At 45.4% G+C, this 21,448-nt stretch overlaps 1 protein-coding gene across 5 annotated transcripts in view; it reads left to right on the top strand.

Annotated features, from left to right (window-relative positions):
- Positions 1–21,448, top strand: part of PDE7A (phosphodiesterase 7A) — an 84,375-nt gene that overhangs the window by 45,683 nt on the left and 17,244 nt on the right. For all 5 annotated transcript variants that reach the window (XM_084797269.1, XM_084797270.1, XM_084797273.1 and 2 more), the window contains exons 2-5: positions 1,100–1,160; positions 4,219–4,302; positions 19,127–19,278; positions 21,212–21,275. In XM_084797269.1, coding sequence (XP_084653395.1) covers positions 1,100–1,160; positions 4,219–4,302; positions 19,127–19,278; positions 21,212–21,275 — 361 coding nt within the window. The remainder of the gene's footprint in view (positions 1–1,099; positions 1,161–4,218; positions 4,303–19,126; positions 19,279–21,211; positions 21,276–21,448) is intronic.

Here is a 21,448-nt window from a genome sequence, read left to right as displayed (position 1 = left end):
AGGTTTGGTCAATTTTATCATCCAGCTTTTGAAGTGTGTTCATTGGTGTCAATTCTGTCAGTAACTGTTTACTATTCCTTAGTTCATAAGTTTTATTTGTAACAAGTACATTTGTTGACAAAGTATTTCTTTAGATCTTTCCAAGTGACAGATCCTATTTCCGAGGCCAAGATACTGTGGTGAATGAGACAGATAAGGTTCCAGCTCTTGTAGAATTTCTATTTGACTACAAAGCAAATAGGATAATGCTAGCCACGTGCTATGTATGTATGTATGTATGTATGTATGTATTCATGTATGTATGTAGGCCGTGCTGCCTCTGATTCCCAAGTGCTGGGGTTAAGGGGTGTGCCTGGCTGATTTTTTGTTTGTTTGCACAGTTAATAAAATGTGTTGCTTTGAAGGTAGTAACAAATAGAGCTAGTGCCGTGCAGCATCGCAGGGGAGTGTAGTTAGTCAGGATACGCCCAAGAATGTTTTATCCAGGTGTAAGAGATGAGAAACGCAGGCAGCAGTGCTTGGAGCAGGCAGGGGAGCAAGAACATTGACAGCAGATCATAGACCATGGGGTTTGGACTCATTTCCAGTGCAGTGAGGAGCCACCGGAGGACTTGTGAGTGGGACTCGAAATATTCACTCTTTTAAAACATGGAGGCCTGGGGTTGGGGAGGCCATACCTGGACCACCATCGGATTGACCTTTGCCCTCTTCTTCCCACTGAGTAGCTCTTGTAACTGGTTTAGAAGCCAGCTTCCGTGGGACTGGAGATACAGCTCAGTGATAAAAAGAGTTTACCTGGCATGTCAAGGCTGTGGGTTCCACCCTCAGCATCCCCCAAAAGAAACCAGCTTGTATGGCAGTCCCAAACCTTTCACTCTTGCATTCATTTCTTCTGGTAGTTCGTAGCTATGCTGAGTTGTACTTGTCTTTCCCTCAGCTAGAGATTTCCATAGCAGATGCATTTTACATGTCCAACATTTTTTTGCACAGTGCTTTGCAAATAATATGTAGTAAATAATAAATGTATGTTCACTGAATTAAATTTTAGATCACCTTTCATTATCATGGACTAAAATGTATCTTTTTTTTTTCCTTTCAGAGACGTGGAGCTATTTCCTATGACAGTTCCGACCAGACTGCGTTATATATTCGTATGCTGGGTAAGCAGAGCGTTGTGTCAGCGCCAGTTAATTTTGTTGTCATATTGTTTGGGAGGAGAAGACTTTCATTAGGTAACCTTTTCGTTAGTTTTTGAAGCAGAAATTGAAGCTTAGCGTCTGAAAACTAATACTGAGTATGATTAATAAGGAGACACATTTTAGAGTTAAAAGACAGTTTAGAAGTCTGGTTTAATAGGACAGTATGTTTAGTGTACAGCTTTTGTTTTAGAGCATTCTTGGTGGAAAATGAGTTTCTTGAGCTGCCAAAGAGCAGCCAGCTGCTGACTAAGTAAGGTCATGCCAACATGATAGGGAGTAGCTGACAGGTCTGCCTGGCCCCACACCCATCCATGTCCTGGTCAGTGTAGCCAGCTGTGTGTGTGTGTGTGTGTGTGTGTGTGTGTGTGTGTGTGTCTTCTGCTGGCCTTTTCCTTCAGCTGGACGTGTGTGTGTGTGTGTGTGTGTGTGTGTGTGTGTGTGTGTGTCACTTCTGCCGGCCGCCTTCTTTAAGCAGACCCATCCCTTCCTCTTCACTTTACACTACCGACCGTGCAGTTGGACCCCGGGAGTCGTGCTTGCTGACCTTGAGGGGTTGCTCCCGACCTTACCCCTCGTGCTTAGAATTCTTTGTTCAGCTCTGCGATCCTGAGCCAGTCTTTAAAGTTTCCCTCCCCTGTTCTTCCCTCTTGTGCTTACCCTTCTCTAATTTACTTTGTATCTTGGGTATTTTTACCAGGTTCTGTCCTTTCCCGTTGCCCCGTCACTTAAAAAGATGTGTTTATGATTCTTTTACCCTTAATACAAAGCTTTAGACACATTTACTCTGTTTCTATGAGAGATTTTTTTGATCAGCCTAGTACAGATACCTCAAACTTTTAACAGGCCTGAGAAGATTTGTTTTCCATATCTGCAGTCTTGCCATCTCTGTAGCTATAACTCAGTACTCCCAAAATGCAGTCATTCTCAACTCCCGGTCCTTACGTACTCTGTCTAATTCATTGGCAAGCGCTGTTTGTGGGTACTTTAAAAGGCTGGCATTGCACCAAGCCGATGGCGTCAGCACGCAGTAGCATCACGCCATCCTGACCGTGTTACTGCCCGATAGCACTGCCCCGTCCTCATCTAATTACCACCCAGCTAAAGCATGGCTGTTTCCTTGCTTCTTGTACTTGATGCTAACTTGGTCTTCCTGAACGCTGGTCTCCACAGCCAAGGTGAACCTTTTTTATACATAGTGAAGTCGTCTTAACTGTGTGCTCAGAGTACGCTGATGGCTTTCAACCTCACAGTAACAGCCAAGGCTGGCATGTTAGGTACCAAGGTCCAGTGTGATCCAGCCTTGATCAAGCCTCTCGGACCCCACTTTTAAAGTTTCCTTTCCCAGCACTCCTGCCATGCTAGCCTTCTTACCTGTCTGTGACCATGACAGGTGTGCTGCTGGCTGAGGGTGCTCACGCTTGCTCTCCCTCGTGCTTGGAAAACTCTCTCTTCTGAGAGCCAAAAGGCTCACTGCCTCACTCGCTACAGTCTGTTCAGACAACTCTTTCTTCCTTTTCTTTTCTTTTTTTATTTAAGATTTATTTATGTATTATGTACCCAGTGTTCTGCCTGCATGTACACTTGCACACCAGAAGAGGGCGTCAGATCACGTTATAGATGGTTGTGAGCCACCGTGTGGCTGCTAGGAAGACAACTCTTTCAATTGAGGACTCCCCTGATGACGGTATCCCAACCCAGCCCTCCATTCCCAGTTCCTTTAACTTGCTTCATAGCTTCTAACCCTCTGTGGAAAGGAGTTATGTATTTGTTTATTTGTCTGTCCCATGAGAGGGTAAACTTTGTGCACGGGTTTGTCCTGGGTCTGACATGTCCTCCGCAACCTTTGTCATAATGAGGAGTCACCACATAAAAAGAGGCCTTGGGAGATAGAGATGGAGTCACAGTAGCTGAGGGAGCCTTCCTCAGCGGGCACAGAGACGGACAGAGGCGCCTAGGAGCCTCTCCTCGTTGTTATGAACTTGGGTGCTCTGACACCGTGAACAGGAAAGGGCCGCATTTGGAAGTCATGGTTTTGGGTGCTGGCTCGTCACCTGCAGCAACACAGGCATGGACATGCGATCTAACCTACCAAAGCCCAATTTCTGCATCTGCAGCGTGGGAGCTCGGGCTCTTCTTTTGTTGGTCTGTTGTTGTTCTGTTTTATTTTGTTTTTGTTTCTTTGTTTTTTAAGGTTTATTTATTTACACCTGAGTACTCTAATCTGCATGTATGCTTGCACATCAGATCCCAGTACAGATGCTCGTGAGCCACCATGTGGGTGCTGGGAATTGAACTCAGGACCTCTGGAAGAGCAAGCAGTGCTCTAACCCGCTGAGCCATCTCTCCAGCCCCTAAGGCTCTTCTTATTGGGGTGTGATTACAGAATTCAGCAATACCTGTGATGCAGATTCCCTGGTAATTGGTTGCTAATCTATCTGAAAAGCATGTGTGTTTATGCAAGAACAGTATTGAAGGGATAAAAAGAAAAGTTTAAGAACTTGCTAAAAGCCTTGAGTGAGAAGAGAGATTAAAAAACAGACTCCAACATGAGTTCACTGCATTATAAAATTACAATGTGTTTCCTGTCTCCATAGTCTTTGTATGCAGCCCAGGAGAGTAGATGCTTGGTAAATGCCTGCTTCTTGCTGTGGCTTTTTAAAAGTTTCGTCCCTGGAATTTTCCTCTGCGAAACATTTCATTTCTCACTGGTTTTTTATTGTTATTGTTTCAACTTCATCAGAGTAATTAAATGACTTCTAAAATATAGATAATTATTAAGGAATGAAATTTTATTACCTCCTCCAAATAGATCAGTTCTTAATCACTCGGTTTGTTTATTTTGTTGATTTTATGTTTTAGCACACAGCCATGGGTTTCGCTGTGGCTTTCTCACATACGTATCACTGTATTGACCCCTCCCCTTACCCACTGGCCTCCCCTGGCTGGCCGTACACTGCACATGGGATCTCCTTACCAGCAACAGCTTTCTAAACTTACATTTATTTTTTATTTTGTCCAGGAGATGTTCGCGTAAGAAGTCGAGCAGGATTTGAAACAGAAAGAAGAGGTTCCCATCCGTACATTGACTTTCGTATTTTTCACTGTAAGTATTTACTTCATATTTTCAAAACTAAAATTTTTTATAATTTTATAACGTAAATATATTTATAACACAATCTTAAATATAACATAAAAAGTCTTATAGTCTATAGTGTTTAATTTTTTAGGGAGAAAGAATACAAGGGAGGAAAAAATGCTATATTATGTTTTGACGTTTTTTAAAACCTTAGGTCATAAATTATACTATATTTCTAGATAACACTGATAAACAGATAACTAGCAGAGCGTGATTAGAGCGCTGACTTTGACTCAGGGTCTCCTAGACCCCAGGCTACCTTCATACTCACCATGTAGCCCAGGGTGACCTTGAACTTTTGATCTTTCTGCCTCTCTCTCCCTCCCTCCTGAGTACTGGACTACAGATTTATTTAAAAATACTGGTAGAATGTTCTGTATTTTAAAAAACAAACATTTTGTGTGTGTCTAGATCATAGTGGAGAGAAAGGGAAAACAAGTTTTAAAGCTCTTAAATACTGCATTGTTAAATCTGGTTTTTCATTAACACTAAAAAATGAGACCGACTTGACAAACTATAGAATGCATCCTAAGTAATTCAGGCTATAAATTCAGGCCTGGCATTGTGAGTTGTCATGTGCTGATTCTGAGCAGTCAGGAGGTAGGACGGGGATGGTGAACAGGACACTCACCATCAGAGAAGCAGAAACAGGCCTTCACAACCTGCCAGGTTTGCTTGGAGTGCAGGCATAGGCACTGCTAATAAAACATCTGTGTCTAGGTGAAACCCCAGAGCACTTCATGAGGGAGAAACTAGTCCAAACCCTGAGATACTCAAGCACTGGTTATGTCCAGGTGGCTGCAGGCTATAAAGACGATCCCAAGAGCAGCTGCTAGTGACAGGGAGGTTGGGCTTTCCAGTCTTGGCACACACAGTAAGACTGTACGGGGACCCTGGGGCTGCCTTGAAGCGTCACTGCTCCCTCAGTAACAAGTGACTCAGACCTACTTGTCATAGAATGCCACCTTTTAAAATGTAGATGAAGAAGTATTTTAAGCCTTTAGCAGAGTAACCCTGAAAGGAAAGCATGCTTAGGCGGGTCCTCATGTACCTGAAAACCAAAGTCAAAGACACAATAAAAAAAATAGTGAAAGAGGCAAAGCATACATCTGGGAAGGGACAGTTAACAGCTTGTCAGTAATAATCCTTTCGTTTTCTTTTTGTATATATGCTCCCCAACGGGAGCAGCAGCTGTGTGGGAGCGCTGGCCCAAGGCAGCCTCGTTGGCTTCTAAGTGTCCTGAGGCTAGGGCAACAGGACAATTTGGAGGAGAGGCTGACAGGAGGGACTGTGAGGTGAGCGCCAGCTGAGCACAGGCACACTGCACTTCCAGAGGAGCCAATAAGCTAGAAGAGAAAAACAGCTGTGACATGCTAGAAAAAAGTCAAAAGGAGAGCAAATGGGCCACACTGCCCATGAAAACCCACAGCTGGATCACACCCGAGAAAGACGGAGCATCCCAAAGAGCTCACCAGGCTAAATGGGAAGACCAATAAAGTTTCCTAGGAGTGTAAGATTGCTTTAAGTTGAAGAAAATCAATGTGATTCATTACGTTAGTAAGAATGGGGTGGCCAATATAAAGATTAAATTCTATAGCTCTACAAGAAAAAGTTACTATAGAACCAGGCTTCTCTGCTCCCTCCTGGAATGGAGCAGGATGGCCAGTTGCTGCAGAAAACAGCTTGCTGGTGAGTGACTGTTGACCCCTTCACTGAGCACATTCATGTACATTGGTGATATTCCTTTTGTTGATAGTATTAAAGATTTCATTACTGAATGACACTCCAGTAACAGCGTGTTTGCTTTTTAAAAGGTTTTTTGCTTTATAAAATTACTTTGCTTGGTTCCATTTTTGTGGAACAGCTTTAAAACTATCAGTCTTTTAAAGCTTTGGGGGAAATGCTATAAAATCCTGTGGTACTCAGGGTGGTGGAGGACCCGTCGCTGATGTTTATGTTTATGGGTTCTTCTCTCTCATATGCCCCAAGAGTTTCACTAAATTTAATAAAAGAGGATTTGGGAAATCACATTGCTACAAAGGAAGTTGGAAGTTTTAAATAGGGGACAAAATGGTAAATTTTGGTGGGGAGGGGATGATAGGCTTGATAAAACTACTCAGAGTGTCTCTAATGGAAAGGAATAGTAGAACGTTCTTGTATCGTTAGGAAGCTAGCGAGACGTAACCCAGAACGTTACAGGGAGACATAAGCCAAGTGTGCCAGTGCTGGTGACAAGCGTGCAGATCCTTGCACACTCCTTTTAGGAGTCGAATATTATCAGATTGGATGAAAAGTGGAAAGTGCAGCCTTAGGCCTGCATGCATGCTCCTGAAGCCTGGCCTGCCGCAGCCTTCACAGCTGCCATAACTCTCCAGACTCCCTCCTTGTAGAATGTCTCACCTCCTCCTGAGAGGTAGAGATAGCTGGGCTTATTCCTGTGGAAGCAAAGTTGTTCTTTACCTCCCCTCCCCATGAGGTGCCTTCTGATGGGCAGCCGCAGCTGCATGCTCACTCATTTCTGGGGATCCTGGGCCTGCAAAGATACCTGCACGTAGTTGGGTTTGAAGGGTAAATTTAACCCTTCAGGAATACCCGGACCTTAAAAACAAACAAACAAACAAGCAAAAATAAAACTTCTATAATATGCTTTTTCTCTTACATCTATATTTTAAAATAATAGTACTTTTACAGTGACCAAAAACCATGCACACTGAAATAAAATTAGCTGGATTATTCAAATTCTGGATGTGGACATATTATATTAATTGCACCTGGAATCTTCTCTGTCTGCAGCTCCTCAACCCTCTTTGCTATGCACCTCCTGACTTTTGCCTTCGGCTTGTTAATTTCCCTGCTGTAAAATTCTTGGCTGTTATTGTCCCTTTCTACTCAAATTTAGCCCATTGTTAAGCCCTGTATGGTTTGTGTTCTTCAGTGGCAGTGGTGTTGGTCTCCCCTCTGTCCTCTCTGGGCCTTCACTAACCCCCACTGTCCCTGACTCCTCTGGTAGTTTTCTTACTCCCCTGTTAGGCTTTCTCTCTCTTGTTTCTCTGTTTAGCTCCTAGGATCAGGTCTTCTCAATGGGAGCAGGTGAGATACAGGAACGAGTCATGAACAGTTACAGACGAGCTGTGTACTAGAGCCTGCACACTTTAGTTAGAGACCAGCCGTGCACTGGAGCCTGCACGCTTTAGTTAGAGACCAGCTGTGCACAGGAGCCTGCACGCTGTAGTTAGAGACCAGCTGTGCACTGGAGCCTGCACGCTGTAGTTAGAGACCAGCTGTGCACTGGAGCCTGCACGCTGTAGTTAGAGACCAGCTGTGCACTGGAGCCTGCACGCTGTAGTTAGAGACCAGCTGTGCACTGGAGCCTGCACGCTGTAGTTAGAGACCAGCTGTGCACTGGAGCCTGCACGCTGTAGTTAGAGACCAGCTGTGCACTGGAGCCTGCACGCTGTAGTTAGAGACCAGCTGTGCACTGGAGCCTGCACACTGTAGTTAGAGACCAGCTGTGCACTGGAGCCTGCACGCTGTAGTTAGAGACCAGCTGTGCACTGGAGCCTGCACGCTTTGGCTACTCTAATTTTATACTCTTTCTGCTGTGCCTTCTTCTAATGATTGTTTTTCAGGTGCTGCAATTATTTTTAAGTAGTAGATTTTTTTTCCCTCTGTGTTGAGTAAATTCCGTACTAGATTTTCCTAGAAGTGAGGCATTCGGATGCTGCAGTGCCGAGCTTTTCTTGCATATGCGGCTCCATCCTTAACCCTCCTTCAACTCACATTCTGAAGGCCTATTCTCCTGTTGCCAGTTCAAGCCAGACAGCTACCAACTGGGGTCACCATTACAGGCTCCAAAGTGTTTTCTGTTGACAGAACCACCAACCAGAGAGCGTCCACAGGACCAACCTAAACCCCTACACTGTGTAGCAGCATGGCCCTCTGTGAGACCTCTAATAGCAGGCGCAGGGGCTCCTCTGCCTACAGTGCCGGCCTTTGGGTCTCTTTTCCCTCTGGTAGCCGCAATAGAAGATGTGCCCAGGGCTGGAGAGATGGCTCAATGGATAAGAGTGCCGCTTGCTCTTCCAAAGGTCCTGAGTTCAATCCCCAGCAACCACATGGTGGCTCACAACCATCTGTGATGTGATGTGATGCCCTCTTCTGACCTGCAGGTGTACATGCAGGCAGAGCACTGTATATATAATAATAAATAAAAATAAATCTTTAAAAAAAAAAAAGATGTTCCCAGTCCTACTATACTATGCCCAGGCCAGTTGATATCCATAGGGGCCTCCCTCCCCTCTCTGAGGAGAAAGGGAGGGGAGCACAGTGGGCCATACAGGGAGGAATTGAAAGGAAGGAAAGCTCTGACTGGAATGTAAAGTTAATTAATTAATTAATTAATGAAAAAAGGTGTTTCCTGTGTTTTGTTTTGTTTTTAAATCTGATATAGGGAGTTTGGGAGTGTAGTTGAATCATAGACCATTTTCTTACTCTGTGTGTGTGTGTGTGTGTGTGTGTGTGTGTGTGTGTGTGTGTGTATTCTTGGCATTGCACAGAGGAACATGAACAAGTTCAGAGCAACTTAACAAGGAAATATCCTACTGCAAAAAGCTGTGTCGCCACCCAAATTGCCAGAGCAAGCCCACTGGGGCAGGAGTTTACTTTCTTTATTTTCTGTTTTATTTGGTTTTTCTTCATATTTTTAAAGAAGGACCTCAACGTTACTCTTACGTAGATAGCTGTCCCCTACCCCAGCCCCCACCACAGGAGTTTTTGTGTCTTGTCTTTTATTATAATCCTTCTTCTCTTAGGCCTGTAAATGTACTTTCACTTAACAGCATCATGTTTTTACTTTGAAGAGACTTGAGCTGGGCATGGTGGCTTATGTCTGTGATCTCATCACTGAGGAAATGAAGACAGCAGGATCTCCAGTGTGAGGCTAGCCTGTGTTATATAGCCAGGTCCTGTCTAAAAAACAAATGAGTAAATCTTTCTGAAGGTGAAAGCTAGGGGGAAAACAGAAAAAAAAAAGTCAGTAACAACATATACTTATAATCCTAGCAATTGACAGGTAGAGACAGGAAGTTCAGGGGGTCGGGCCCAGCTTTAGGTACACGCTGCACAAAGACACTCTGGGTTGGGTGTCTGCTCCCTCCATCCCCAACAAAGGAAAGAAAACTCATCTGAACACAGAAACTTATTAACTGTAATAAATAATCAACCTTGCTAAACAGATTCCTTGTTCAACAAAGAAAGAACTAACGTGCAAGGTTGGAAATCAAAATAATTCAGACTCAGGAAGACAGTGCAGTTATGTGCACTAAAAACTCTTAAGTGTTCTCTCCTGTCAGTTTCACCACCAGAACTAGAAATATATGTAAAGGGGTAGTCAGACCTAATTGTGTGAGTTCATGCGAAGGCGTTCACGTTTGCCTTGCTCGTGATAGTAATGTCCTAACTTACGGTGCTGCTGAATCCCTTAGAGAGAAAATGGTGTGATATGATGGAATTAGTCAGTTATTTAAACTCATAGGTTTATGTTCAGATCATGTATTTGTTAACTAAGTTACATTAAACCCGCAATTACTTACAAAGAACTGAGGGAATTTAAATTTGGAGACAAATTTTGAATTTTTTTATTCATGGCCACAGAGCAGAGTGATTTAATGATTGAGATCCTCTGCCAGGACGTTTCCCAGAGGTGTGCAGTCAGTTTGCAGGCAGGACCAGCAGCTGCACTCTACTAAGCTGCTTTACTGATTGAAGTCTGTCAGTTTGAGGTTGGTCTTTTAGGAGATAGAAATGTCACAGTGAAACTTTTACTCTTCACGAGCTTTCCCCCCACATGTGAGCTCTTAGCGTGTCTTTATCTAAAATGTAAACATTTCCCCAGGAGCTCACTTGAGGTTTTCTGAAGCAGTTTTTAGTATTCTGTGAACTTTATCTTTTGTCTTGTCTGTTGTATATTTGCATAGTTCACAAGCTTAAGCCAGGGCTTCTTCCATTTCAGGACCCACTGTGCATGTTAGGCTGGAGATGGTCAGGGCTGGAGGTGGTCAGGCTGGAGATGGTCAGGCTGGAGATGGTCAGGGCTGGAGATGGTCAGGGCTGGAGATGGTCAGGGCTGGAGATGGTCAGGCTGGAGATGGTCAGGCTGGAGGTGGTCAGGCTGGAGGTGGTCAGGCTGGAGATGGTCAGGCTGGAGATGGTCAGGCTGGAGGTGGTCAGGCTGGAGATGGTCAGGCTGGAGGTGGTCAGGCTGGAGATGGTCAGGGCTGGAGATGGTCAGGGATGGAGATGGTCAGGCTGGAGATGGTCAGGCTGGAGGTGGTCAGGCTGGAGATGGTCAGGGCTGGAGATGGTCAGGCTGGAGATGGTCAGGCTGGAGACGGTGGTCAGTGCTGGAGATGGTCAGGCTGGAGATGGTCAGGGCTGGAGATGGTCAGGCTGGAGATGGTCAGGCTGGAGATGGTCAGGCTGGAGACGGTGGTCAGTGCTGGAGATGGTCAGGCTGGAGATGGTCAGGCTGGAGATGGTCAGTGCTGGAGATGGTCAGGCTGGAGATGGTCAGTGCTGGAGATGGTCAGGCTGGAGATGGTCAGGCTGGAGATGGTCAGGCTGGAGATGGTCAGTGCTGGAGATGGTCAGTGCTGGAGATGGTCAGGGCTGGAGATGGTCAGGCTGGAGATGGTCAGTGCTGGAGATGGTCAGGGCTGGAGATGGTCAGTGCTGGAGATGGTCAGGGCTGGAGATGGTCAGGGCTGGAGATGGTCAGTGCTGGAGATGGTCAGGGCTGGAGATGGTCAGGCTGGAGATGGTCAGGGCTGGAGATGGTCAGGGCTGGAGATGGTCAGGGCTGGAGATGGTCAGGCTGGAGATGGTCAGGCTGGAGATGGTCAGGCTGGAGATGGTCAGGCTGGAGATGGTCAGGCTGGAGATGGTCAGGCTGGAGATGGTCAGGCTGGAGATGGTCAGGCTGGAGATGGTCAGGCTGGAGATGGTCAGGGCTGGAGATGGTCAGGCTGGAGATGGTCAGGCTGGAGATGGTCAGGCTGGAGATGGTCAGGTCTGGAGATGGTCAGGGCTGGAGATGGTCAGGCTGGAGATGGTCAGGCTGGAGATGGTCGGGCTGGAGATGGTCAGTGTTGGAGATGGTCAGGCTGGAGATGGTCAGGCTGGAGATGGTCAGGGCTGGAGATGGTCAGGGCTGGAGGTGGTCAAGGCTGGAGATGGTCAGGCTGGAGATGGTCAGGCTGGAGATGGTCAGGCTGGAGATGGTCAGGGCTGGAGATGGTCAGGGCTGGAGATGGTCAGGGCTGGAGGTGGTCAAGGCTGGAGATGGTCAGGCTGGAGATGGTCAGGCTGGAGACGGTCAGGGCTGGAGACGGTCAGGGCTGGAGACGGTCAGGGCTGGAGATGGTCAGGGCTGGAGATGGTCAGGGCTGGAGATGGTCAGGCTGGAGATGGTCAGGCTGGAGATGGTCAGTGCTGCGCCGGCAGGTGGCCTAAAACTTGTGCCTCTCTAATGTGGGCACCTTGCTGGCTCCTTAGCTTGCTTGTTCTAAATTGCGACAGCTTCTGCCTCAAAGGTGTTTCTAGGTTTCTGCTTTAAAAACAAAAAGCAAAAAAACAGAGAGATAACCAAAAGGAAAGCTCATTTCTGTTTCTTTTGAATTCAGTAGGCTGAAGCTTTTGCTTCAAATAACCTACAGAGGGTTTATTTTTTTGTATTCTACTGGCCATGTATGGCTGGTCTCCTAAATTAATTGGACATGATAACGTATGTCAATTCTCTTTTGGTTTGTGTTTGTGTCTTAAGGAGGTGTCTCAGTAAAGTGCTTGCCATGTAAACATGAGTTTAGATCCTTAGCATCCTCATGAAAAGCAAGGTCTGGGAGAGCAATCCTCAGATCCAGGGTCTAAGGAAGTGGAGATGGAGAACCCTGGAGCTTGCCGGTCAGCCATTTGAGTAAGTCGGTAATGTCTAGGCTCAGCAAGAGATCTCATCTCAAAAACAAGGGCTGTGGTGGACTGGTAGTGTGTGCCTCACATATATTAGGCCCTATGTTCAATACCAAGACAACCAAAAATAAAACAAAAAAGTGGAGGATGGCATTTGACATCCATCCCTGACGTGTACACACACACACACCACACACACACACACACACACACACACACACACACACACACATGAGAAGGGTGTGCACACACATTTCAGCTAACCCTTTGCCCGAAATTCAGCCATCTATTTCTTTATCCATTAATAGTTATAGGTGAGGATCTAGCTCATTGGTAGAACTGTTGGCAGCATGTGTAAAGCCCTGGTTTTGTTTCCCAGTACCTCAGGTAATACAATTATAATCCTATTGTACATAGATTCTGGCATGCTTGTTAAATCATAGTCAAAGTTGTCAGCTTGACTGTTCTCTCGATGGGATTTGCCAAAGCCCATTGACATCACCAGGCAGGGAATGTGGTTTTCTGCAGTGTCTGGAAGATGTAACACGTGGAATACTTCTTTACAGGTTTTCATGTCTACAGAAACGCAGTTATTTCTGTTTCTTTCTCTTGCCTCACAGTAACGTTCCAGCTGTGCAGATATGTTTTGCCCACTATCTCTGACTTTATTCCTTTTCCTCCCTCAATGGCAGGAGTAGCAGGAGAACCAGGGCATTTACACTGCAGCCTCAGAGCTCTCAGCTTTCAGCTTTCAATTGTGTGGTTTGGCTTTTTTGTTTTGTTTTGTTTGGGGCCTTTGGTTGTTGATGTGGTTGTTTTGTGGTTCCCAGATTTGCCCTTAGGTTGTTGAACAGTCACTGCTGTCCTGCTGATCAAACACGGGGTGCCAGCAGCTTACTGATAAATACTGTAAATGTTTATATCACATTGATGTGCCTTCAGCTAGTAGAGGTACAGGGCCTTATTTGCATTTCCCCAAGGTAATCGTATTAGCTGTCAGCCAAGTTCAGGCTACTTGCTGTTTTTCTCTTGAGCCAAGACTTTTACATTGTCTTCTTTACAGCAACTGACTGTTAAAACATACAGAACTCTAATAGATGCTCCCATGGTCCCTTGGTGCACTGGTTCGGGGCTGTTTGCTTTCACCATAACAAGGCTGCACTAAGCTTTGATTGTTTGCTTCATACTGACATGACATGGACACATCTGAGTCTGGGTGTACCTGAGCTGTCCAGTGCAGATCAGGCCGGCTGGACTGTCTTGAGTCAACTGTCTTCCATGTGTAACAGCGCCACGAGGGTGTCTGCTGTACTCAGGGCCTGCTGGTGTGTTCTGTCTCGTGAGCATCGGTGTTTGCTTGGCACTTCCTTCACTGTATCTGTCTTGGCTTTCCTCTTCATTTTCTTGTCACCTTCTTCTTCCCAAGCTAGTCTGTTTGGATGTTTTGCAAAAGTCTCTCTCCTGTAATTTAGTTTCTTACTCAGGCATGACCATCTAGCATGCACTTGGAGCTGTGCCATTATAGACTAGGACCATATTTTGTCTACAGTTTCTGTTGAATTAGTTGACTCTCACATATTTGTCTTGAAATCACACCTGCTTCCTTCAAAGACAGCATTCCTTGAATTCGCGGAGCTATCACTAGAAACAGGGCTGGAAAGATGGCACAGTTGGTAAAGGTACTTGTCACCAAGCTGAGTTTAATACCCAGGACACACACACACACACACACACACACACACACACACACACACACACACACACACACACACTTTCCATGCCAGTGACCTGTGTTCCTACTCCTGTTGGTGACAGGTCCCTCACCAACTGGTTCTTGTGGAGTTGAACACTGCCATGTTTATGCATTGGGAAATGTTACACTAGTTTCCAGAATGTTCTCAGACACCTGCATTTAAGAACCATTGGTTGGGGCTAAAGAGATGGCTCAGGGGTTAAGAGCACTGGCTATTCTTCCAGAGGATCCGGACTCAGATCCCCAGCACCCACATGGCAGCTCTCAACTAACTGTAATTCCAGTTCTAGGGGATCTGACCCCCTCACAAAGGCACATGCAGACAGAACACCAGTGCACATGGAACTAAAGCAAATAAAGAAACGGTGGGTTCATTGCTTTGACCCAGACTTGGAAAAAGCAACTATTGTAGATATCTTTGACAATTTCATTCCAGGCAGACTGGAGTGGATCAGACCTTAATCTTAACCCAGCGTAGCGGTGGTTGCTCTTTTGTGCTTTGCAGAACTAGCGAAGTTGAAGTTCACCCTGATACAGTTTTGCAGCTGCTCTTCAAAGGGAGTATGCGCTGAAGCTCTGCACTTCCTTCCCTTCCTCTCGCAGACCATTAATGGGGAACTAAGAATTCCATGTGGTGGATATAAAGCAGGCCAGGCTGTGTGGGTTCGAGACCAGCCTGGGTTACAGAGCCAGTTCCAGGACAGCCAAAGCTACACAGAGACCCCCTGTATGGAAAACTAGAAAGGAAGGGAGGAAAGAACCAAGCAAGCAAGCAAGCGAGTTTCGTGTGTACATCGCTAAGCTCAAGCCTTAAGCCTGAGATACGCATACTCCACAGGGCAACCCTGTTTCTGGGAGCTTTGTATCTCTTCCTTAGTTATTAGACCAGCAGGACCATCGCTGACTGCAAACCACGGCTGTAAGATTGCTGAGGGGAGGTCTTCTGATGCACCTCACTCTCGCTAGAGTTGCTCTAACCTGAGGTTGTGCGTGGCTCGCTTGTTACTCATAATAGCCAGGTTAACGTCCTGCGAGACTTTTTTGAAACCTTGTCAATGTAGTTCTAAAGTATTTACATATACAGTGATTTTCAGTATTAAATATGTAATCATGAAAAAGAAATCTGGTTCAAAACTTAAAAAGTATAAGGTAATGTGTTTAAAGTATTTACTGTTTATAATTATCATTTATAATATACATATAATTTATACTTTATATTTTTTGAGTGCTTGCTTCTTTCCCAAAAGCTGTGCCAAGACATCCTATGTGTTACCTCATTTGCTCTCTGCCGTCAGTCCTCAGAGGCCTGTTTTACAGATAAAGAACTAAGGATCGTTCAGAGAGTGGAGATAGAGCAGGGATTCAACCTCAGATGAGTCTGTATTCTAATGCCATCTTCACCCGCCCTGTTGGCTCGCTCTTCAGCACAGAGTAGCATTGCGCACAGCAACCCAGAACAGTGTTTCTCCATCCGCCCATACATGCTAAGTGTCCCGTAGATAAATACAATTACTCATTTTTTAAAAAATGATTCACTTTTAGATGCTGTTTTTTACCCCCCCTCCCTTCCTTTTTCTTTTTTGAGGGAAACTAAGGGAAGGAAAGGAAAAGTTACAGGAAGTATTTGGAATGTTTGAATTCAGTCTTTGTTCAGCACAGTATCGCCCTAAACTAGAGTGAAAACTTTAAAGCATCTATTATAAAATGAAGATGTTCTACACAGTCATCTCTTAGTGGTTGCAGGGCGCCCCCTTGTGGATTACTACAGCAGGTGCTGGTCCATGTTCGGAGGCTGGTGCCCTCTGGTAATAGCTCCTTGAGCTGTATCAGAATGTTGCCAACTGTAAAAGCCAGAATAAACCAGGAAGTAAGTAGTCCAAGCTCGATGTGGCTGAGCTTTAATGAGACAGTTTAGTCTGCTGTCTGTCGTGTTGTGAAATGAATAATGACTCTTCGTGCAACAGAGTGAGCTCATCTGAGTATTGGTAACAGGGTTGGATTTTTGTGTAATTTGACCAGAGGGTGAGCATTTTAGTAATTATCCAGATGAAGGGTCCTGGCTTCCTTCCCATTCCCTAACGCCTCCTCTTGCACGTATCCCTGACGACTGACGACTGTTATTCATGCTGCCTGCTCCCCCCCCCCCCCCCGTACAGAGGCATCAGACTTAACGAGATTGAAGGAAAAGCTCTGCGAAGGTCTTCCAGGACAGTTCTTTAATTTACTGTCTGTAATTTACTTATGGAATCCTACTCTTCAGCTGGGCCATGTGACTAGTGATGCAGGCTGTGTCACCATTTCACTGGCCCTACTTCTGAGGACCTATTGTAAGGAAGCCAGGCGTGTACAGGGATTTACACACACATCTTGGGATTCTTTATGAGAAATGTAGAAATCAGAAAAAGGCTAGTAGCCACCACCTTCCATGCACATGTGCAGTGGCTTTCACACACACAGAAATATTTATGGCCTTCCGGCTTCCTCCATCAGGTGGGCATGCAGAAGCCCACAGCCAGGCGTAATGCAGCCCGAGAGACCTTAGGACGCTCAGCCTAACTGGGATGTCTGCATCACAGCCCTCCATCTAGGGCTCAAGGATCCCCTGGAAAGAGGAGGTACAGAGAGTATAAGAGCCAGAAGGGAGGCAGGATACCAGGAGAACAGCTGAGCCAAGTCCATAGGAGCTCACAGAGACTGAGGCAGCGTACGCAGGACGTGCACAGGGCCGCACCAGCCCTCTGCATGTGTGTCCTGGCTTCCAGTTCAGGGTTTTTCTGGGACTCATAAGTGTGCAAATGAGTGTATGGTTCCTGCGCGTCGTCTTGGGCTCTTTTTTTCCCGTTTTTTTTGTCTTGTCCAACTTCTCTGTGATAGTTTTTGTTTTATTTATATGTTATTTTGTTATATTTTAATAGTAACCCTTAGAAACCTGTTCTTTTTTAATGAGAGAAAGAAAGAAAGAAAGAAAGGGAGTAGATCTGGACGGGAGGAGTAAAGGGAGGGAAATCATAATAAGGGTGTGTTGTGTGATAGAAGAATGTGCTTGTAATAATAAGAAATATACAAAGTAAAGAACGTACCTCCTCAGTGTTTCATGTTTGTGTGTGGGCATGTGCACGAGTGCTAGCGCCCGGGAAGAACTTACAGGCGGCTGTGACTGCTTTGCCCTAGTGTTTTGTTTTTGTTTTTGTTTTTGTTTTTGTTTTTGTTTTTTTTAATGAAACACCCTGACAAGAGCAGCTGCAGGGAGAAAAGGCTTATTCCAGCTTGGCAGGGTCCATCGTGGCTGGGATGCAGTGGGTTTCAGGAAGATGGCCGCATTTCCTCGTCCTGAGTCAAGAAGCAGAGAGTAGTAAGTGTAGGCAAGTGTCCAGCTTCCTGTGGGTTCCCCCACCTTGGTTAACGTAGTCAGGATAAGCCCCCCATGGGTGTACATAAAGGCGTAGGCTCCCTCCCCGGGAATTGTAGATTTTCTTCCTAATAGAGTTGAAGGTGGGAATCTTGAAAGGATACATACCACACAGAAGGCAGCCAGGAAAGTCAAGAGTGCCTGTGTCATGTCAGACTCCTGGCTTATGGTGGCCAGAGAAGAACTGTTTCCTGACAGGAAAACATGACTCCATGCCATAGCTCACACAGCTAACTCCTGGTCTTCGGACATGTCCACAGTTTCCATAAGAGAGACTTCCCCAGCACATTTCTAGTAGCAGAGGATGTTGTTGGTTGCTAAGTGTCATAGTCTAATTGTGGTGCTGAATAAATGCCTGTAAAAAGGACAATCCGAAGGTGAATAAGAAAATAGAGGAATTGAAAAATCCAAATTAGTGGGGCCAAGCACACAAAGAAAGCTGCTGTGGTGAAGGCATGCAGAGGGTTAAGCTAAGGGCCTGAGGTACAGAGGTAAATAACCCAAACCAGTTGTTTCCTTTTATGCCAAAGACTGGGTTATTCTGACAGAGGGAAAGAAACGTTGTGAGAGTTGGTGAGAGGACACACCATTTCCGGTGAAGAGCCACAGAGCCCAGAGTTTTTCTCTTTAGAGCATTTTTTATTTCTATCCTTTAGAACCCTTCTAGGATATAAACAAATATATTGCCTATTCTTTTTCTTCTAGTTAAGATTATCTTTAAAACATTTAAAACCTTCATTAGGATTTAAGGTGTGTAATTATTGTAGTTGTTAATGTACCTGTGTGCCAGGGATTTGGCTTTTCAGTAGAGTGAGACTAGGATTAGTGCTGAGTGCTGGCTCCCAGGGTTCACACTTACACAGGGTACTGAAGCGCAGAATGAGAAGTCAGTAGTTAATGGAAATTAAAATTTAACGCTGACTCTGAGTCCAGATGCTTCTGTAGCTGTCCCAAGCTTTTCAAAACTGACCCTTATGCTTTTAATTCTTCAATTAGAAATAGAAATAAAATACCTCTCCCATAAAGAACTTTTCGTGGAAATTAATGAAATTTTAAAGTACTTGTATGTGAGGTTGGAGAAATGCCTCAGTGGTTAGGAGCAGTGGCTGCCCTTCAGCAAGACCTGGGTTTGCTTCCCAGCACCTGCATGACGGCTCACAGCCATCCTTCACCCCAGTCCCGGGAAGTCCAGTGCTCTTCTAGGTGCCCCACCAGTGCACACACCGGAAGCACATGCATGCATGCGTGCAGAGCACCCATCGGTGCACACACTGAAAGCACATGCATGCGTGCGTGCAGAGCACCCACCGGTGCACACACCGGAAACACATGCGTGCATGCGTGCAGAGCACCCATCGGTGCACACACTGGAAGCACATGCATACGTGCGTGCAGAGCACCCATCGGTGCACACACCGGAAGCACATGCGTGCATGCGTGCAGAGCACCCATCGGTGCACACACTGGAAGCACATGCATACGTGCGTGCAGAGCACCCATCGGTGCACACACCGGAAGCACATGCATGCATGCGTGCAGAGCACCCATCGGTGCACACACCGGAAGCACATGCATGCATGTGGGGGGGAGGGGAAGGGGTGACGGTGTTACAGAAGCAGCTAGTGCAGGTTTTCCCAGTCTTTTCATGGTTGCTCCCTCTCTTTCAGCTCAGTCTGAAATTGAAGCCTCCGTCTCCGCCAGGAACATCAGAAGGTTACTGAGTTTCCAGCGGTATCTCAGATCCTCGCGATTTTTTCGGGGTGCCACAGTTTCTAGTTCTCTAAACATTTTAGATGACGATTATAACGGACAAGCCAAGGTTTGTACAACTTCTTCAAAAAGATCTGAGTTGCTTGATAAATTTACCGAGCCAACCTCCAAAAAAAACTGATTTGGCCACTTTATTCCCATCTGAACTGAGCCCCTCTTCATATTTTGGGGCTGTTTGCTTGTAAGTAGGTGTGACGACAGAGCAGGGAAATTTTCCGAGATAAAGCGGCGAGTGCGCTCGCGTGTGTTATAACATTAAGTAATGGGTGGATCAACAGAACAGTCAACTGTGAGCTGCCACCGAGGTGCATGCTGGGAAGAGGACGAGCCGTGACCCCATCTGATGCTGTTGATGAGGAAGCTGGGTCTGTGCATCGCTAAGGATGCCATCACCCAGGGCTCCAGGGAAACAGACCAGGGAGAAGGTTGCGTCTTTTTCAGTCAAATCATCTTGAAGGGTTAGTCTTAAGTAAAGCAGTGTTTGTAAGAATTACTTCCTTCCTTCCTAAAGGCATTACAGGAATTTTCTTAAGTAAAATGGGTTTGGTTTTGATCAAATGGGATTGTATATAATCTTGAATTTTAATATCTGAAGTTATTTGTTGCTTAAATTTTATAGGCCAGACCCCAGGGTGTCTTCTTTGAAGTTACTTTAAAGCTAAAGAAAAGAATCTTTGCCTTCTTGATAAGTCAGTGGGAAACTGTTGATCTTCTCTCTGAAGTTTAAAGAGCCCACAAACCCTGCTGCTTAGGTTAGACTATGAACCTATGTGTTATTGCTAGTTACTGATACTGTGTTTAAATCTCCGCACGTGGCATACTAGTATGGCTTATACTGTTTTATTCATTATTTTACATTGTGGTGAACTTTGAGATACAAAAAAGCTTTTTTTTTATTTTTTATTTTTTATTTTATTTTTATTCATTTATTTTGGTTTTTCGAGACAGTGTTTCTCTGTGTAGCCTTTGCTGTCCTGGACTCACTTTGTAGACCAGGCTGGCCTGGAATTCACAGAGATCCATTTGCCTCTGTCTCCTTGAGTATTGGGATTAAAGGTGTGCCCGGCTAGTACATATTCTCCTAAGAGTGAATTGATTGATTCTATTGAAAATATTGAACGATATTTAAAAATTGGCAATAAATACCCCGTAGGTCAGGAAAAGTGGTTAACTATCCACGTGTGGTCATGCACGCCTTTAATCACAGCACTAAAGAGGCAGCGAGAGACAGATTTCTGTCAGTTTACATACTGCCTGCATACTGAGTTCCGGCACAGCCAGAGCTGTACAGAGAGACCCTGTCTCAGAACAACCAAAGCCTAGGCAGTGGTGATCGGACTGCAGTTTGGTGCGGGTTCACTATGGGTAGCCAGGTCCCAGACGTTGGACACCTCAGTGAGCATCACAGCTTCCACTCTAGCCGAGCGAGTTGGTTATTTTTTGCCTGTTTCTCAGGTGCAAGTAAGAATTGGGAACCACACCTAGTCAGCACATAGTGAGTACTGTGGCCATTATAACTCCTTGCCAGACTTTTAAAATCTGGCTTGACAGTAAACAGCACATGGGTTATATGATGGTGAATTATTTCAGAGGCAGACCGTCAGAACAGGCTAAAAGACTGTCCTGACCTAGATATAGTTAACTGAAAAACAAAATAATGTGTTTCAAATGGCATTTATTCCTGTAGACAGTTTTTGAGCCACCTGGAAAAGTCATGACTAAAAAGAGAAGGAAAGCCGAGCGTGGTAGGACGGTCCTGCAACCCCAGTGCTTGGGAGGCTGAGGCAGGAGAATTTCCATGAGTCGTAGCCTAGCCCGGCCTGCACAGTGGGCCCTGCCTCAAAACCTAGAGCGTAAAACGAATGAAGATGCACGGTCCTTGGTGTTTCGCACAGCAAATGTTAACTTTGCTATGGACTGTCTGCAGAAAGTGGCTGCTACTGAGATTCACTTACAGTAGAAATCTTTGCTTTTCATTTCAGTGTATGCTGGAAAAAGTTGGAAATTGGAATTTTGATATCTTTCTGTTTGACAGACTAACAAATGGTAAGTGAATCGATTGCCATCCTGAGTTTCTGTGCACGCTGGACTCCTGCTGAAGCTCAGTGTGCTCTGTCCTTCCTGTGTTTAACAGGCTGTGCACTCAGTGCCAGCATTTGGTCCTTGATAGTGACTTTTCAAAAAGCCAGCTGAAATCATTTCACTTTTTTTTTTTTAAG

Source organism: Acomys minous (genome assembly GCF_964271855.1).
Source record: "Acomys minous genome assembly, chromosome: 9".
NCBI lineage: Eukaryota > Metazoa > Chordata > Mammalia > Rodentia > Muridae > Acomys > Acomys minous.
The sequence above is the reverse complement of the archived record's forward strand: the minus strand, read 5'-3'. Positions and strand labels throughout refer to the sequence as shown.